Source organism: Pan troglodytes, chromosome 11 (genome assembly GCF_028858775.2).
Source record: "Pan troglodytes isolate AG18354 chromosome 11, NHGRI_mPanTro3-v2.0_pri, whole genome shotgun sequence".
In the NCBI taxonomy this organism is placed as follows: Eukaryota; Metazoa; Chordata; class Mammalia; order Primates; family Hominidae; genus Pan; species Pan troglodytes.
This window is the reverse complement of record NC_072409.2, coordinates 37,915,983-37,935,102: the sequence shown is the minus strand read 5'-3', so window position 1 is coordinate 37,935,102 and position 19,120 is coordinate 37,915,983. Positions and strand designations below refer to the sequence as shown.

The 19,120-nt window shown below is 38.2% G+C and overlaps 1 protein-coding gene across 1 annotated transcript in view; it reads left to right on the top strand.

Moving 5' to 3' along the window:
* The window catches only part of TMEFF1 (transmembrane protein with EGF like and two follistatin like domains 1), a 107,218-nt gene that overhangs the window by 15,592 nt on the left and 72,506 nt on the right, over positions 1-19,120 (top strand). The window contains exon 2 of the mRNA XM_001134837.5: positions 9,986-10,095. Coding sequence (XP_001134837.1) covers positions 9,986-10,095 — 110 coding nt within the window. The remainder of the gene's footprint in view (positions 1-9,985; positions 10,096-19,120) is intronic.

Here is a 19,120-nt window from a genome sequence, read left to right as displayed (position 1 = left end):
CACAGCTGTGATAAGTGGTAGGGCTGGGATGCTGGACAAGGTGGTCTGATGCCAGGGTGTCCCTCTTAAAAAACATATTATAATGCCTGTTTTTAATTTTTTATTTCAATTTTTCCAAAGTTTAAGCAGCATGATTTATATGATTTAAAAATTATTTCTATTTTTTTGAGATAATTTTCATAATGTAAAATTCAGCATGTTAAAGTATACAATTCAGTGGTTTTCGTACATTTACTATATTGTGCAGTGATCATCACTATCTACCATCTAATTATAGAACATTTCTATCACCCCAGAAAGTTTCTACCTGTTAACAGTCAGTCCCACTACTACTCACCCCCATCCCCTGGTAACCACATAGAGACTTTCTCTGTGGATTTATTTATTTTGGATATTTCATATAAATGGAATAATACAATGTGTAGCCTTTTGTGCCTGAGTTATTTCTTTTAACATAATATTTTCTTTTCCTTTTTCTTTTTTTTGGAGATAAGATCTCTGTTCCCAGGCTGGAGTGTGGTGGTGCAATCATGGCTCACTGCAGCCTTGACCTCCGGCTCGTGATTCTCCTATGTCAGTCCCCCAGTAGCTGAGACTACAGGCATGTGCCACCACACCTGGCAAATTTTTGCATGGGGGTTTCACCATGTTGCCCAGACTGATCTCAAACTCCTGGGCTCAAGCAATCCTCCTGCCTTGGCCTCCCAAGATTACAGGCGTGAGGCACTGCACCCTGCCTACATAATTTTCAAGGTTCTTATATACTGTAGCATATAATTGTTTTATTTGATTTTAAAAGTAATACAAGTTTGTTGTAAAACTCAATTCAGAAAAATACAGAATAATGAAGAAGGCTTAAATTCTACCGAGAGATAACTGTGGTTCCTATTTTGGTGGGTATACCTTCCAGATTTTTAAAATAGGCATTAAAAAAAGTTTGTGTTACATACATTTTAAAAAGCCTGACTTTAAATGTGTCATGTCAGGAAATGTAGAGATTTTTCATCATTAATTTTAATAACCGCACCATAACAGATTCAGTTTATGGTTTGCCAAGCTAGTGTCAGAACCCCAGAGATCAGAAACATCCGTGAGGAAGAGAGTGTCACAGCTCTGAGATCTTTGGCTAGGATTGGCGAGGCCTGGAAAGACCCTGGGAGACTTAAACACTCAACTCTGTACCCAGGCCTTTTCTTCCATCTGATCTTGCAGTAGTTGTTCTCCCTGTCACCTTGCCTGGAGAGTCCTGATACAGGCATTTAGAATTAAAGTAGGCAGCGGGGGAAGATTGCAGGAGTGGGGGTGGAGGATTGACAGGAGCAATGTGGTTTAACAAAGGGTAGTTGGCAGTAGTATGCAAAATGGAATGAAAAATATTGGAGTCAGACAATTGTGTGGCATATGTGAAATTTCTTTCGTTAAGTATAGCTTAGAGAAGTTTTAGCCATCTCTCCAGTTGATGCTTTTTAATATTAATGTAAACTGCTTTTGGTTTTGTATCATAAAATATTAGGTAAAGTTTCTTTTTCCTCCTCATATCTTTATACTAGAAGATAACTAATATGATTAGTAAACAAGTTGAAGAGGATTTAATTTCTAATTCTTCTGATTTCCTGGGACTTGAAGTCAACATTTGCTAAATCTATTGCTTGATTTTATACCCTGAAATGTGTTTTCAGTGATTTGTGTCATTAGAGGTGCCCCTCAGATTGGTTGGGAGTTGAAGTCATATCTGGGAAAAGAAAAAAAGTGAATATTTGTTGTATAACTACTTGTTCTAGGTGCGATTGCTTTTGAATACATTATCTAATCATTACAATATCAAGGGAAAGTATTATTCTAAAAGGAGAACTACCACGTGAACTTGGCCCTTCCTGATATCTAAACTTATGCTTCATCTGTGATATAGCAAACTGTCTCTGGGGTTGTCTTTGAAATCAGATTGAGGTTTTTTTTTTTCCCCATTAAATAATAACCAATATAGAAACTTGAAAAGGGGAGAAATCACTCATTGTTCAACTGCTGTAACAGGTTACTGTTACCGGTTTTGTTTATTCCTGGCTGGATTATCTTATATGTATGGTGTGTGTGTATGTGTGTATGTGTGTATGTGTGTGTTTGAAATGGGTTTCACTATATTGTCCCAGCTGATCTTCAACTCCTGGTCTTTCTGCTTCAGCCTCCAAAGTAGCTGGGACTACAGGCCTGCATCACAGTGCCTGGCAGGTTTTTCATATAAAATCATAGTCTGTGTATATAGTTTTGTGGTCTGCATTTTCACTTTAACATTCATAAGCTTATTTCCATATTATATAATATACATCTTTAAATAGCTTTATAATATTCCATAGTTGTACCACACCATTTCCTGGTGTGCAATATTTCAAATGTTTAAATATTTTAAATGTTTCTGCTATTTTCAGTATAGAGATCGTGGAATTGTTTTGTAGGCAGTTGGGTACATGTTCAAGAACGAACTGGCCTTGTTCTGGGAGTGAAACCATCCAGCAGGGTCCTGTCAGATTGGATTGGTTTGCTTTTCTGAAAAAGGGCAGATTTCTCCAAATACTACTAACATCTAGACAGTCAGTATAAACTCATGACAAATTTTTTTAAAGGACAAGGTGAAAAGTTTGAACATACTCTGTGGGGAGTCAATACAGAATCCAGTAGAGATGAATTAAAGTTTTCCACATGTTAATAAGGCCTTAGGGAACATTAATTTATAGGACTTTCCCCAGCAATGCTCTGAAGACTGGAAATAGCACTAGCAAAAACAGATGACATGGCTTTAATATGGTTGGGAAAACCAGGTTTGAAGACTCGAAGTGGTGGGTGTGAATGTGAATACTGCCAGAGAATGAACAAAATGAGATGACACATGGGATGGTTGAAGGCAGAACATTTACTATACAGTAGGGATCCTTTTGTCTTGGTCCCATAAGAATCTGGTAGTTATTTGGTTAATTGAGAAAGTTATTTAAAGTAGGGAGTCACAAAAATGGTTCATAAGTGCATGTAACATTTTATTTTAACATATACATATTTATTAAATATTTTGAAAGAGGGCCCATAATTTTTCTTTGAGAATAGTTTCTTTTTTTTTTTTGAGACAGAGTCTCGCTCTGTAGCCCAGGCTGGAGTGCAGTGGCACGATCTTACTCACTGCTACCTCTGCCTCCTGGGTCGCAGTTCAAGCAATTCTCCTGCCTCAGCCTCCCAAGTAGCTGGGATTACAGGCTCGTGCCACCACGCCCAGCTAATTTTTGTATTTTTAGTAGAGACAGGGTTTCATCACGTTGGCCAGGCTGGTCTTGAACTCTTGACCTCATGATCTGCCCGCCTTGGCCTCCCAAAGTGCTGGGATTGCAGACGTGAGCCACCGCACCTGGCCTCCTCTTTCTTGAACAAACCACTTGTATAATGCATTGATAACAAATTCCAGTTTTAATCCCTTTAAAAACGAAGCTAAAGACTTGTGGATGCAGAATTCTAAATGCAACTGTAGGTTTTTTTTAAAAAGTAGCTCACCTTATTCAAGTCTTTGAATTTAGTTTTCATAGAAGTAATTTATTTTCACTCATATGAAATGTTGAAATCACATAATTGTAGTAACAACTACATAGGCTGGGTAACTGACTCTTGAAGCACAAGAACAGCTACCTTGGTTGGAGCTAAAGTGCTCATGGATGTTCTAGAGAGGGCCTAGTAGCCTTGAGAATTCATTGTGCCATAGGCATTGCTCTGTAGGTTTTATAGAGAATGCCACACTTTGGTTAATCTGGAGAGTTGATTAAGTTGGAGATAAGTTCTAAGAGTGTTATTGACACGGACTGGGCAGTAGGAGAAGGAAAAAGGAGTGGGTAAATGAAAAGAGGTCAGAAAATTGCGGGGATAATGAAGACTGTTTGGTTACAAGGGGAGGCCAGAAGTGTCACCTGCTCTAGAAGGGTCAAGAAAAGGATTGGAGGACTTAAGAAAAAAGCCACTGGATCTGAGGTTGCTTTGACCTTGAAGAAGAAGAGTTGCTATAGGAAGAAGGAGGAAGTGAGGCCTGCTGGAGGTTAAGGTACTATTAAAGGTGGGGGATTTAACATAAACTTGGAATCAATATATTTAGGTCCCTCTATTGAAATGGAGAATAGCTGTGGCAGTATGTTGAGATCTTTTGAGATTGCCGATTATTTGACTAATTTTCCTTGTAGTGATTGTGTCAGAGAATTAGATGTAAAGTGTTTGCTTTCCCTTTACTGTAGTTTTCAACTGGGGACAGTTTTGCCCCCTTCCCCCCTCTCCCCTCCACAGGATGTGGTTGCTTATGTCTGGAGACAATTTTGGTTGTCAGAGCTGGTGTGGTCCTACTGGCATCTAGTGGGCAGAGGCCAGGACTGTTGCTAAACAACCTCCAGTGTACAGGATATTCCCTACAACAAAGAATTATCTGGTTCCAAATGTCAATAGTGCCCAGACTGAGAAACCCTGAATTCTGTTGTAACATCTAATGAAGTTTATTTCCTTTTGGCTCTCCGTGAGTGTTAGCTAACTCATAAGATCCCCAAAACTACCTTTTTTTTTTAACGGAAGGGTGGTAGAAAAGTCGTATCATTCTGGAAGGCTGCTGGATCTCATTTTGAATCAGAGCCTGAACCTAGTTGTTGCTGCCAGAAGTTGGGAATTTGGGCAGCTCAGGTTCATAGAAAGCAGAGTTTCTCCCACTAGTGTGTATTGTTTCTGAGCTTTGAAATGTTAATGAAATTCTCGAGACAAGTTTTACATTTTGAGAATTGTGGGGCAGATTTGCAACAAGAGCAAAATATTTTGTTCTGAGCAACTCTTGTGAGTACTTCTTTGTGTAAAACATTTCTATTTGGAGAATTCATTTTTGAGGGCCTTAGTAATGGCTCATCCATTTTACTGAATTTCCATTTTGGTTTCAGGAAGGCAGGTGGGTAATCATCATAATCATTGACAGGTAGTAGAATGTCCTCTTGATGCCTGGTACTGTACAGAATACTTGAAAACAAAGAACATTCAGAAGATGATCCCAAAATAGATTCCTTCTGTATTGGGTTTAAGCTAAGGCAGTGATTCTGTTCTCAAATTTGTTAGAAATCAGCTGGGTGTGGTGGCTCATGCCTGTAATCCTAGCACTTTGGGAGGCTGAGGTGGGCAGATGGCTTGAGCCCAAGAATTCAAGATCAGCCTGGGCAACATGGTGAACCCCGTCTCTACAAAAAATACAAAAATTAGCTGGGCATGGTGGTCCACACCTGTGTTCCCCCAGCTACTCAGAAGGCTGAGGCCCAGCTATTTGGGAAGCTGAGGTGGGATAATCGCTTGAGCCCAGGAGGCAGAGGTTGCAGTGAGCCGTGTTCACACCACTGCACTCCAGCCTGGGAAACAGAGTGAGACCTTGTCTCAAAAAAAAAAAAAAAAAAAAAAAAAAAGGTGTCAGAGCACCAGCAAGTCATGATTCTCTTGATAAGTTTTATCATGTGGTCTCTGATGTAGCACAAAATTTTTTAAGACCATTGCTTAGAAATATTTATCTTATTAAATTTACACACAATCATTCTATTGGAATTACGTTTGCATGTATCAGTGGTGTGACCAGTGGTGGCTTATATGATAAGGGCTTTTTAAAAAATGTATTCATTTATATACATTATTTTCTATAATGGTAAGTCTGGAAAGAGGAAATCCACAGGCGGTATGGTGATTTCATGATTCCTCCATCTTACTGTCTTGCTCCTGGTCTTTCTGCTCTGTCATCTTTTGGCTGCTGCAACTTTAGGCAACAGGTTTGCTCTCCAGTCAAGGAAAAAAACAGAGGAAGAATGAAGGAGGAAGGGACAGTGCCTACATATGAACACAGAGCGAGGGAGGCCAAGAAATGTGTAGGTTATTTAGTTGGGTACTTTGTTTCCCTGAACAAAATTGGAGTTCTCTTACTAAGTAAGAAGGGGAGAATAGATCCAAGGTAGGCAATTAGCAGTGACTGCTGCAACTACAAAACAATTTGAAATGTCCATTCATGAGCTTGTGACATTCATGACCTGACCTGTGTTCTCATGAAACATTGTTGGAATATTTGTATTAGTATTCCTTACCTATTTGTTGAACATACTTTTGCTGCTAGCCAGCAAAATATCTGAAATCATCTGATGTTAGTTGATAGCCAGCAACAAATCTGAAATAATCTCAGATATTGAAGGTTTAAGAAACATAAATGAAAAAAACCCCTTAAAAATGAGAAGTTTTTTTGTTGATTTTTTTTTCGTTTGCAAATGAGAAAATTTCATATTTGATTTTAATGAAGGCACACCCTAGTCCAGGACACCAGTGTTCCTGAGGAACATGGTTTTGGAACCACTGATATTAATATTGTTTGTGTGTACTATGAAATTACTTTCTCTCTACTTTAACTTACATTGTTTTCCTAGATAAAAACATTCTCTTTTCTTTTCTGTCCTTTACTATTACTCATATGTTGTGGGCAATTAGAACATTCTATATTTAAAACATCTTTTCCAAATTCTTTATAATGATCCTGTATTAGCTTTATTATGATAAAAAAGCCTTATGTATTTTTCAAGGTCAATACAAGTCTTGTTTTTTCTGACACTGCACCCTATGCCTCAAATCCAGTTTTGTCCCCTGTCTCTTGAACTCCTACAGCAGTCATAGACTGTATGACGCATTTAGCCCCTTAATTATAGGCTGTATTGAATTCATCACTAATTGTTGCATATATTAGCAAGATCATCCCGTTACATTTTTTTCCTGTGTGTCCAAAATTCTTAGCATAGTTTTAAGTACCTAGTAGGTGCTTAGTAATGGCTTTCTGATGATAAACTAATCACATTTATGCATGAACACACATGAAACTAGCATGGATTTGATAGCAAGATATGCATAAAATAAAATATGACTAATAACCAGAGTAATCAGAATTTCATGACTTTTACCCTTACCTATTAATGATATAGGACCTCTAGCACCCTCATAAATGCCTCCCTCCAAGATTTATTCCGGGAGTCACCAAATTGTGTTTGATGTGTGCCCACTAATGCATTCCACTGCTACATGACACCTGTCTTTTTCTTCCTGTGCTGTTTGCTGCCTCTGCAGTTGCACGTTGGTACCTCCTGTCAGATATCAGAGGTCTACCTCTTTGCCCGACACTACCATCTCCTTGGTCTTATGCTGTCCTGCTAGATACATTGCTGATATTCAGGGACTGTTGATGTGTCCCAGCTCCTTTCTCCCCATGTATTATGTCTTGTGTGAGCATCAAAGCAGAGCTTGTCACTTCGTTTTTAGTGAAAATCATTCTTTAGTTTCTTTGTTGTAGCTCCTCTGTCTCGGTTACGACTTCTTGGGGCTGGGCTGGAGGAGCAAACCAAGTCTTTAGAAGGGACTATGCTCGGGATCACTTCTCTTGTTCAAGGCTGTGTTTATGCCAAGTTCTTTTTTTTGAGACAGAGTCTTGCTCTTTCACTCAGGCTGGAGTGCAGTGGCACGATCTCCTCACTGCAGCCTCCTCCTCCTGGGTTCAAGCGATCCTCCCACCTCAGCCTCCCAAGTAGCTGGGATTACAGGCATGTACCGCCATGCCCAGCTAATTTTTGTATTTTTAGTAGAAATGAGGTTTCATTATGTTGGCCAAGCTGGTCTTGAACTCCTGACCTCAGGTGATCCACCTGGCTCAGCCTCCCAAAGTGCTGGGATTACAGGCGTGAGCCACCAGGCCCAGCCAGTGGGACCAAGCTTTTCTGCCTCACATTAGCAGGGATGATTATTCCCCTAAAGTATTCTGTAGTCCCTCATACAAACATTCCTTGGGGTTACCAAATGTGACTCCTGGTGGCAGGGATGGTTTAGGTTCTAGCTTGCAATCCACTGTACCTGTAAAGTACAACAGGTAAAACATTACAATTCAAGAGTCTCAAAGTAGCAAATCATAACTCAGAGCATTATCTTGCCTCGCAGACAAAATAAAAACTTTACTTATTCTTGTTTTTTATGTCTGATTGTAATAAAACCCAGTGTGAACTTTAAGCCTACAGAGAAAGGAGAAAAGACAAATGCACTGTATTTCATTAGTCAAATTGTGCAGTTCTTATTTCTGTAGCCCCTAAACTTGATTAAGCTCTTAGTTGAGCAGATATTGTACATTCTTACCCTCTTTTACAGGGCAGTTCTTTATTATTCCTTTTGTCTGAAGATGTGTATTTGATAGTAATTGGAACCAGACCTTGTCCAAGTTCCTAGCAGAAGTGTGGGTAGACAGGGGGAAAATCCCTATACCTAGGGTTGAGCCTCAAGAGCTAAAGCAAATGGTCAAGGGGGAAAGGGAAGAGACAGCAAAAATGGGGAGGTAAGGAGAACTAAGGACATAAAGCTTCCACAGCCAGGGTGATGAGGAATGAAAAGATGGCCTTCTCTACCTGGAATAGTTTGCGAAACAGTAAGAATAACAAAATGCTTGTGTTAGCTTTCTCTTGCTTTAAGTTTCCACTCATGTCTTTTTTTTTTTTTTTTTTTTTTTTTTGGTGAGTGCTTGAGCTTTAATCCAGTTCTGTGCACCTGAGATCATTTAAGGAAAATAATTTTTTGTAACCCAGAAATCATTTAAGAAAGGTAATTTTTTTGTAACCCACCTAGATGTGATCTTGCCCTTGTGCAGTACTTAGTTGACAGTGACTACTCAAGTAAGTACTGTTGACTGTCAACTCCTTAGGGATTCAGGTACTTGATTGCCAGCTCCTCGGAGGGTGAGCTGGGAGTAGGAGACCCAAGACACCACTGCAGAGCAGTGGGAACAAATGGGGTAGAGAGAGGTAATGAAATGTCACTAGGACAGTTGTCACCGGACATAGAATTCTCTTGACTTAGTTTACTGAGTCCTGCTTTGAAATCTAGAAATAGAAAACAACCAGGAATGGGGATAACTGGAGAAATGCTCCCTTAGATCTCTTTGCCGGGACCTCATCATGATCTAGAGATACAGGAGTCCTTGCTCTTTTCCCAGAGAGTCTTAGCTTTTGAGCAGCAGAATCAGGAGTTAATCTAGGACTCTCTCTGCTCCCAGACTCATGTATTCACCACTACACTGGGATGGTTTTTTTTTTTTTTTTTTTTTTAAACAGTCATTTGTTTATTGTTTGCCTAAGTGCATTTGTTTTTGTAAGCTCTCATTCCCCATACAAAGTGTATGAAAATTGCATTGTAGTGATTTTCACCCACTTTCACTGATTGGCAGCTTCAAGCACTAACCTTGAAGCTTAATTTGGTGCTTAATGTTGGAGCAGGAGCAATATGACCACAGAATTCTGGTATTGTTGATTGGCTCTGCTTGCTTTGGTAGAGTCAACTTAATTCAGTCCATTTAAAGTTTTAAGTCTAGTAAGATTTTGAATCTCTTTAATTCTGTGTACACAAATGCTCCATATTATTTATTGTATGAAATTCAGATTCACTGTTCTTTTGTAGTTAAAATAGTTTGTCTAGAATGAATAATGATCACCCAAAATTTATTCTGCATACCAAAATAATTAAGATAATTTTTATCTCATTTAATTAATATTACTGTTAATTCTCATTAGCCTTAAAAGTAACTTACTAGAAAAATAACCTAAAATGTTAAATAAGAAATAGTAAGATTGCTACCTTAAGGCCTTAGAAGGCAAAATAGAAAAATTCCACAGATTTACCTTTGGAAATTATGTTAAGTCCTGAAATTTTGAGTTCTATTTTGAGTTACTTTTAGGCTCATTACTATGCAGGATTCTGTTTGGGGAATACTGAGCATTTTGTGTCTTACAGAATTTCTTTTTGTATAGTTATGTCTTATTACACTTCTGAATGGGGGGGCTCAATACATTTTAAGGACTTTTTCATACACACACACACACACACGCACACGCACACACACGTAATAAAAAGCCAAATATATATGTCAAACAATTTTTTTCTTTTGCAGAATTAAATGTGAGGGAGTCTGACGTAAGAGTTTGTGATGAGTCATCATGTAAATATGGAGGAGTCTGTAAAGAAGATGGAGATGGTTTGAAATGTGCATGCCAATTTCAGGTGAGGAAACCCAGCCTATTTTGGAGTTTTATATTCTTTGTATTTTATAATTCTAAATTCTTCAAATTAAAAAACCTAAAACACCTTGAACCCCATAAAGAAATTGGGGTCACAGCCCCTCAGTTCTTTTTTGTCAGATGATGCCCTGTTATTTGTGCCTTCCATGCTGCTTGCATGGAATTGAGAGAACAGATTGACAATAATAGATGTGACAATTCTTTGAAAAAATGTCAAATATCTATTTAAATGTAAGGTATAATTGTCACTGAAAGGAAAGAGGTACAGGTTGAACTAGAGTCTCTTATTTTAAATGTTGGCATCTTTTTCCTTTTCTTCTCTTTCTAGTCTGTCTCTTTCTCTTCCATTCTTATTTGTTGCTGTCTCATCTCTTCAGGCCACAGAACTTGACTGACTTGGAGACTCGGGGTAAGTCAAGGTTAGAGCTCGAATAGCAAGTGGAACCTCAAACTAAGAGTGTAAATATTTTTGCTTTTCAGATGCTCTTTTAGTTGTGATTCTGTTGTCTAAAAAAGTAAAACAAGGGAAATATGTTATATTTAATTCTCTCTTTTTATTTTCTGTGGTTAAATGGTAATCAGACTTCAGAATGTTTCTTACAAGATGGTCTCTGATGGTTGATTTGATATGAGGCGAAAAAGGAACTAGAATTTTTTTTCCACTCACAATTTTATTCTAAACCTACCCACCATTTGGGTTTTGAGGGGAAGAAAGGGTACAGAAATCAGGAACGAAAGCATAGGAAAGTTAGTATTTCTGGTAACCCTGTGACCTCAGGCAAATTTCTGTATGAGCTCAGGTAATTTTCTTGGCATCAGTATTCTATCTGAAAAGTGAAGGCACGTTTCCTACCCTTACTTATGATACTGTAAATGAGAATCAAAATTGGAAAGAAAGCTTGCATATGAAGCATCTTTGAAAACTGTAAACCATCAGGTGGTTTATTTTAATTGAAAGAAGTGGAGAGTTTAGGTAAAGGAGGAAGGGTATGTAGGTATACTGTTGTCCAGCCAGTTTCTTCATGGTTGAAAGGGGCTTTACATTCAATGACATAGAATGATAGGAGGGTTTCTCTTGGGCATTTTCATATCAGCCACCTTCTGCCAGGCTTTCTTAGGTAGCTTTTGGCTGGCTTCAGATCCCTGCTGCCTGTTGGCTGGAGACATCATTTCTTTGCCAAGAGCACCTTTCCATAGAGCTCTGCATAGCATGGAAGGTGACTTTACCCAGAATGAAATGAGAAGTCGGTGATAATTTGAACTGTTTTCCCCCTGAACCTAATGTGTCATTTTTCTCTGACTGCTTTCAAGATTTTTTCCTTACTGTTTTTGACTATTAAGTACTGTGGTGTGGTTTTCCTTGAACTTATATCATGCTTGGGGTTGGCAGAACTTCTGAAATCTATTTGTTACTCAGTTTAAGAAATATTTTGTCATTATTTCTTAAAATTTTTTTTCTGTTTATTATTTCTTGTAATCTGGGACTTCCATGATGTGTTAGACCTTTTGATACTGTCTCAAGGTCCCTGATACTCTGTTCATTTTTTTTCCCAAATTTTTTCCTATTCTTTACATTAGATAATTTTTATTGATCTGTCTTCAGGTTCACTAATCCTTTCTTCTGTCATCTCCATTCTTCCCATCCAGTGAGTTTTTAATTGTAGATTTTTTATGTTTAGAATTTACAGTTTCTGTTTATCTGCTGGGATTTCCTCTTTTCATTCACTGTAAGCATATTTTCCTTGAGAGTAGATGTTATTGCCGCTTTAAAATATGTCTGCTAATGTCCATATCTAGGACATCCTCAGATATTGCCTCTGTTGATTGTTTTCTCATGTGAGAGTGGACCATATTTTCCTGTTTCTTCACATTAGAGTAACTTTGAATTTATCCTATACATTGTGAATCATATGTTTTAGAGTGTGTGAGTTTTGTTATGTTCCTTTGAAGATTATTGTTATTTTTGAAACAGTTGGCTGAATTCAAACTGCAGATTCTGCCTTACTTGTGGTGGGCAGCAACACAAGTATCAATTCATTTCTTTTAGCCTCACTGGGGCTACTTGGAGTCTGCCCCATGTGTGGTTTAGGGGTCTGCCAGAAACGTGCTCTGAGTTTATACGCGGAAACTGGGACTCCCCTCGGAAACTGGGACTCCCCTCGAACTCTCTCCTTTCCGAGATTTCCCTCTCACTTTTTAGTGGCTGTGATTGTCCTCAAGTCTGTTATCTGGTTCGTTAAAAGAAAGGTGGTGGGTTTTGTTGTTGAAGATTTAGTCACCCTGTGTGGGGAAGACCGGGGCTGTTCTCCTCTTCAGCTGCTGTGTTTCCTTAGGTTAAATTCCTTGAGGTGGAATTGTTGGGCCAGTGGATGCTCATGTGCAGATTAACATTATCACCAGTAACCTCATATCAGATGTCCTGTTTCCCCTCAACCTTTTGGTAGTGGATTTTGTTGGTCCTTTTAAATTTACAAATCTGAAAGGCAAAACAATTTTTATTTGCATTTGATTACTAGAGAAATTGAAAATGTGCCGTGTATTTGTTACCATTTTTTTTTGTGAGTTAATATTTCATATTCTGTGTCTAGTTTCTGGGGTATTTTCTTTTTCCCTCATGTTGATTTATAAAGGCATATGTGTATGCATATATATATATACTCTGTACAATACAATATTGGAATATATATATATTGCTTACTATGCTGAGCATTTGATATTCATTAACTCATAAACTCTCAAGAGAACCTGCTGCTTTGATTTATTTATTTATTTTTATTTATTTATTATTATTTTTTGAGATGGAGCCTCGCTCTGTTGCCAGGCTGGAGTGCAGTGGTGCGATCGTGGCTCACTGCAAACTCCGCCTCCCGGGTTCAAACGATTCTCCTGCCTCAGCTTCCCTAGTAGCTGGGACTACAGGTGCACGCCACCACACCCAGCTAATTTTTGTGTTTTTAGTAGAGACGGGGTTTCACCATGTTGGCCAGGATGGTCTCGAACTCTTGACCTCGTGAACTGCCTGCCTTGGCCTCCCAAAGTGCTGGGATTACAGGCATGAGCTGCCGCGCCTGGCTACTTTGATTTATTTTTAAAAAGAGTAATGTATGCCCATAGTAAACAACTTGAACAATGTAAGAAGATATGTAGCAAAAAAAGCTTCCACTCCAGACTGTCAACTCTTCTCAGAGGCAACATCTGTTACTTCTTGCATTTCCTTCTAGAAGTATTTTGTGTGTATATAAATTTGTTTAATTCCCCTTTTAAATATTAAATCATTTAATAGTATTTATCTTGGAGATTGTTCCTCTCCAGGAACAATAGATTCCAAAGAACTCTATATTTTAAAGAAGTTATCCTAATTTCATTTTTTTGTTTTTCTAACACTATGTATTTTTAATTGACAAAAATAATTGTATATCTTAGTTTCATTTTCATTTTGTTTATATTTTAGACACAAAGAAATTTCAGATTTTCACCTTATATTTATCTGTCTTTTTTTTTGTTTGAGACGGGGTCTCACTCTGTTGCCTAGGTGGGAGTGCAGTGACACAATCATAGCTCACTGTAGCCTTGACCTCCTGGACTCAAATGATCTTCCCACCCCAGCCTCCTGAGTAGCTGGGACAGCAGGTGTGCATCACCACACCTGGCTGATTAAAAATTTTTTTTTTTGTAGAGCCAAGACCTCTAGGTTGCCCAGACTGGTCTTGAACTCCTGGGCTCAAGCAGTCTTCCCACCTTGGCGTCCCAAAGTGCTGGGATTACGGGTATGAGCTGCTATGCCCAGCCCTGCTTTTCTTCATTTTTTGAGAAAAGTATTTCCCTGAAACTCTAAGATTATAAAGAAATAGCCTTTTTGACATTTTAAAAAATATACTTGAAGAGCTAGAAAATCCTTCCATGATCTGTCTGAATTCCTTGCATTTTTACCGTGTGGCAAAGCAGGGAAGGCAAATATGTTGGGAGTTGACACCATTAGACATTTATCCAGTGCTTACTTGTGCTGGGTATGAGACTAGATGCTGAGGATGTAAAGATGTTTAAAGACTGGTTCCTTGCCTTGTAGGAGCAAACTGCCTCAGGGCTTACAGTATAGTTTGATCTTGCTACCGAGTGAACCTTCCTTTGACCATTCTGCCTTCCTTTATAAGATTATAAATCTGTTCAGGGTAGACTTAGGTTATTGCCAGCTTAAAAATAATGACCTGACATGCCCATTAAACCCTTCTCTGCTGGATGCTTTAGCAGTATCTTTCAATTCATTTTAAAAACTTGCTTATGATTCAGCATGCTTTTAGTGCTAAATAGAAGCTTTCTGGGACATTATTTAAATACATTTTAACAGATAATAGGATTTTAAATAAAAATTCAAATTGTTTTTTTTTTCAGTCTGCTAATAAGAGCTATTATCTTGCCACACATATAAACAAAGCCACTTTTGTTAATTTGGTATATAGAAAAATGATTAATACTGCATCTTTCCCTGAAAACTTTGTATAGAGTACAGTCTATGACTTTTTTTCGTGTTTTCTTTCTTCGTCTTTGTTCTGGCGTTCTCTGAACTATGTGTCTTTCTTCCTGTATTTATCAATGTCTGCTCTCGCTAGGTGCCATGCCCTCTTATTAGACCCTTTATTAGTCACAGTTCTCCAGAGAAACAGAAACACACACACACACACACACACGAATGTGAGAGCGAGCGAGCAATAAGGAATTAGCTCATTTGATTATGGAGGCTGAGAAGTCCTACAGTCCGTCATCTGTATACTAGCCCAGGAAAGCCAGTGGTACAAGTCCCTATCTGAGACTGAAGGCCTGGGCACCAGGAGAAGATTGATGTCCTAGCTTAAGTGGTCAAGCAGAAGGAGAGAAGAATTCTGTTCAGTTCTTCAGTGGATTGAATAGTGCCCACTCACACTGGGGAGGGCAGTCTGCTTTACTTGATCCACTGATGCAAATATTAATCTCATCTAGAAATTCCTTCACAGATAAACCCAGAAATGATGTTTAATCTGGGCACCATGGGGCCCAGTCAAGTTGACACATAAAATTAATCATCACAACCTTGTTATTATTTTCTACTTGCTGTATTCAGCATAGTTCCTGACACACAGTAGGTACACAATAAATGCTTGAATGGATGCAGTTCCAGAGTCGTACACTGCATCATCTTTCTAAACTACTTAAAATAGCTGGCAACATCATCACATTCTTCTAGCTAAAGAAAAGGTACAGGGGAGAGTTCTTCCTCCCAACAAGGGTGGCAATATAGAGGAGCAGACTTTAGGTTAGACTTAGAATCCAACATCAGTGCATAAGTCAGAAATCGCATGTTGTTAAAATTGTCCAAATCCCATAATTTGTCCATTAGCGTAATTAGAGGCTTCCAGGAGAGACCCATGGAAACTGAGAATGACCAACAGCAGGTCTACTTCTCCCATCTCACACTCACTCCTAGGTATATGCTTGAGGGTGAATTTCAGAGACATTAAGTCCTCTGCTCAGTATCACCAAGTGACAGATGGCAATACACCACTGACTTAACTTGAGTGTGTAGTGGTTAAAATACATCATATGGGAGGAATTGTGGCTCTTCCACTTATTAGTGACTGTTGGCAAACACTTAAGACTGAGAAATGATACTAGCAATAGCAAAATAGCTAATGTTTATTGAGAATGTACCATGGTCAGATAGAAATGCCAAAGGTAGATTATCTTATTTAATCTTCATAACAACTTTGTTAGGTAGGTAGTATTATAATCACCATTGTACACCATTGAACATGGTGATGGTGCTAGCCCATAGTCACATGGTTGGTGGGCCCAGGATTTGAATTCAAACATTTTTGGCTTTATAGCCTTAGCTCTAAGCATTCAACCATGTGCTTCACATGGTTTATGATATTTAAGTTAGGACACTTAAAGTTGTAGACTAATGCTTACTGGATAAAAACTGTTGAATAAATGTGAAGATTCTCAGCCCTATCAGAATTAATGCTTCATTTTAATATTCAGTTTCTTTACTATCCTTAGAAGAAATTCACGGATAAATTAACCTACATAAACACATGATTAAAGAAGTGAATTTAATGCATGATTGCAATGTAAAGGAGAAATAAAAGTAATTTATAATAAAATAAATATTTCAGAATGTAAATGCTTAGGTATGATTACCATAGAAGAAAATACAGTCATCAGATGTTTATGTCTGCTTATGATAAATGTTTGGATTAAAAAAATTAAAAGCAGGTCGGGCGCGGTGGCTCATGCCTGTAATCCCAGCACTTTGGGAGGCCGAGGTGGGCGGATCACGAGGTCAGGAGTTCAAGACCATCCTGGCCAACATGGTGAAACCCCGTCTCTACTAAAAATACAAAATTGGCTGGGCATGGTGGTGTGTGCCTGTAATCCCAGCTACTTGGGAGGCTGAGGCAGGAGAATTGCATGAACCCGGGAGGTGGAGATAGCAGTGAGCCTAGATTGCACCACTGCACTCCAACCTGGCGACAGAGCTAGACCCTGTCTCAAAAACAAAAACAAAAACAAAAAAAACAACTAAAAGCAATTTCATACCAGGAGTACATGAAACAAAAATGTAGATGTCTAGTAGATGCTAGAATAAAAACCAATATTAGGATAAGTTATAACAGATCAGACTGATTTGTAGTATTAAGGAAAGTCTTGTCAAAATTCCTACATGAATAGCCAGAGAGACATTCAGAAGTTGTGTGGTACTTGCTTTTGTTGTATGGAACTGTCCTTTCCTTTGCAGTACTTCAGGCATCCTTGGAATCTATCTGGTAAATGACAGTAATGTCCGTCTGTCAATGTGACAACCAAAAATGCCTCCACAGGGACAGCCACCCCTAGGGGGCGATATTGGCACCTTTGTGAACACAACACTACGTTAGAAAGTAAGCATTTGTTGAGGAATGAAGTGGGATTGGAAAGTTCATAGATTTAGCACTTGATATCTTGGAGCTCATAGTAGTTTCCTTGGCTAATTGAGTATTGTATAATTACAAAGTAACATTGACTTATGTAGTCATCATACTAGGTATTGTGTAAATTTTAGGGAAAGAGAAGAAAGGAATGTGATCCATGAAAAACTGGAGGAATACATATAATAGGGAGGCTTCCTAAAATAAAAATATAATTTTAAGAAAAGTTGGTGTAAGATTCTGCTGATACTGAATGTATAGCAAAGTTGGCTAGGTTATAAAATATTTTACTAGAAGTTGTTTTTACCAGTGCTTGACCTGTGGTAGCATGCCAGATGTATGCTTCATAAAGTAAATCTGATCACTTTTTAAAAGTAGATAAATGATAAAAGTAAGTCTTGCTCATTGAAGAAAAATAGAGAAATATGGAAAATCTTAAATAGGGAACTAGGAAACCATGAAGACAGGTAATGTGAAAAATTTGTTGACATTTTATTCCAGGACTTATTTTACATGTATTCATTTTTTTCTAAATGGGCTATAAATATACTTTATTTTCTTGCTATATTTTATTTTATATTATCATATTATTTAAAACATTTACAGTTAGCTTTGTGGAATACATAATACGTTTAAAAATAGTACAGAATTCAGGCCAGGTGCAGTGGCTTACGCCTGTAATCCCAGCACTTTGGGAGGCCGAGGCGGGCGGATCACAGGGTCAGGAGATCAAGACCATCCTGGCTAACACAGTGAAACCCCGTCTCTACTAAAAATACAAAAAAGATTAGCCGGGCGTGGTGGCGGGCGCCTGTAGTCCCAGCTACTCGGGAGGCTGAGGCAGGAGAATGGCATGAACCCAGGAGGTGGAGCTTCCAGTGAGCCGAGACCATGCCACTGCTCTCCAGCCTAGGCGACAGAGCGAGACTCCATCTCAAAAAAAAAAAAAAAAAAAAAAGTACAGAATTTCCAGAAATTATATATGTGCTTTTTGCCTAACTTTGTTAGCTTTTCTTGTCACACAATATATTTTTTTAAAGGTAATTCTTTTTTACAATTACTATTTTTAAACTTCAGCTTTTATTTTAGTTTCAAGGGCTACATGTGTAGGTAGATGGGTTTATTGCTGATCCTGCCACCCAGGTAGTGAGCATAGTACCTAATAGGTAGTTTTTCAGTGCTTGCCTTTCTCCCTCTCTCCCCACTGTAGTAGTGTCCAGTGTCTATTGTTCCCATCTTTATGTCCATGTGTATCCAATGTTTACCTAACACTAATGAGAGCATGGGGTATTTGGTTTTCTGTTCCTCAGTTAGGATATTGGCCTCCAGCTGCATCCATGTTGCTGCAGAGGACATTATTTCATTCTTTTTTATGGTTGTGTAGTATTCCTTGGTGTGTATATACCACATGTTCTTTATCAAATTCACCATTGTTGGGCACCTAGATTGATTCCATGTCTTTGTTATTGTGAATAGTGCTGTGATGAACATATGGGTGCATGTGTCTTTTTGGTAGAATGATTGATTTTCCTTTGGGTACATACCCAGTAATGAGATTGCTGAGTTGAATGGTAGTTCTGTTTTAAGTTCTTTGAGAAATCTCCAAACTGCTTTCCACAGTGGCTGAGCTAATTTACATTCCCACCTGTGTAGCATTCCCTTTTCTTTGCAGTCCCACCAGCATCTGTTATTTTGACTTTTTAATAATAGCCATTTTGACTCTTGTGAGATGGTGTTTTCTTGTGGTTTTGATTTGCATTTCTCTGGTGATTAGTGATGTTGAGCATTTTTTCATGTTTATTGGTCACTTGTATGTCTTCTTTTGAGAAGTGTCTGTTCATGTCCTTTACCCTATTTTTAATGGAATTATTTGCCTTTTACTTGTTGGATTGTTTAAGTTCAAAAGGTAATTCTTAATGACTGCAATATTAATTTCTTGAACAGTTATACTTCAATTAAACATTGTCTTGTTAGATATTAAGATTTTTAGGTTATTGATATTATAAATTTCTGTTGGAAATGGCTGTAATAAATGTTTGTCTACAAGTTTCTGTCACATTGATTTCT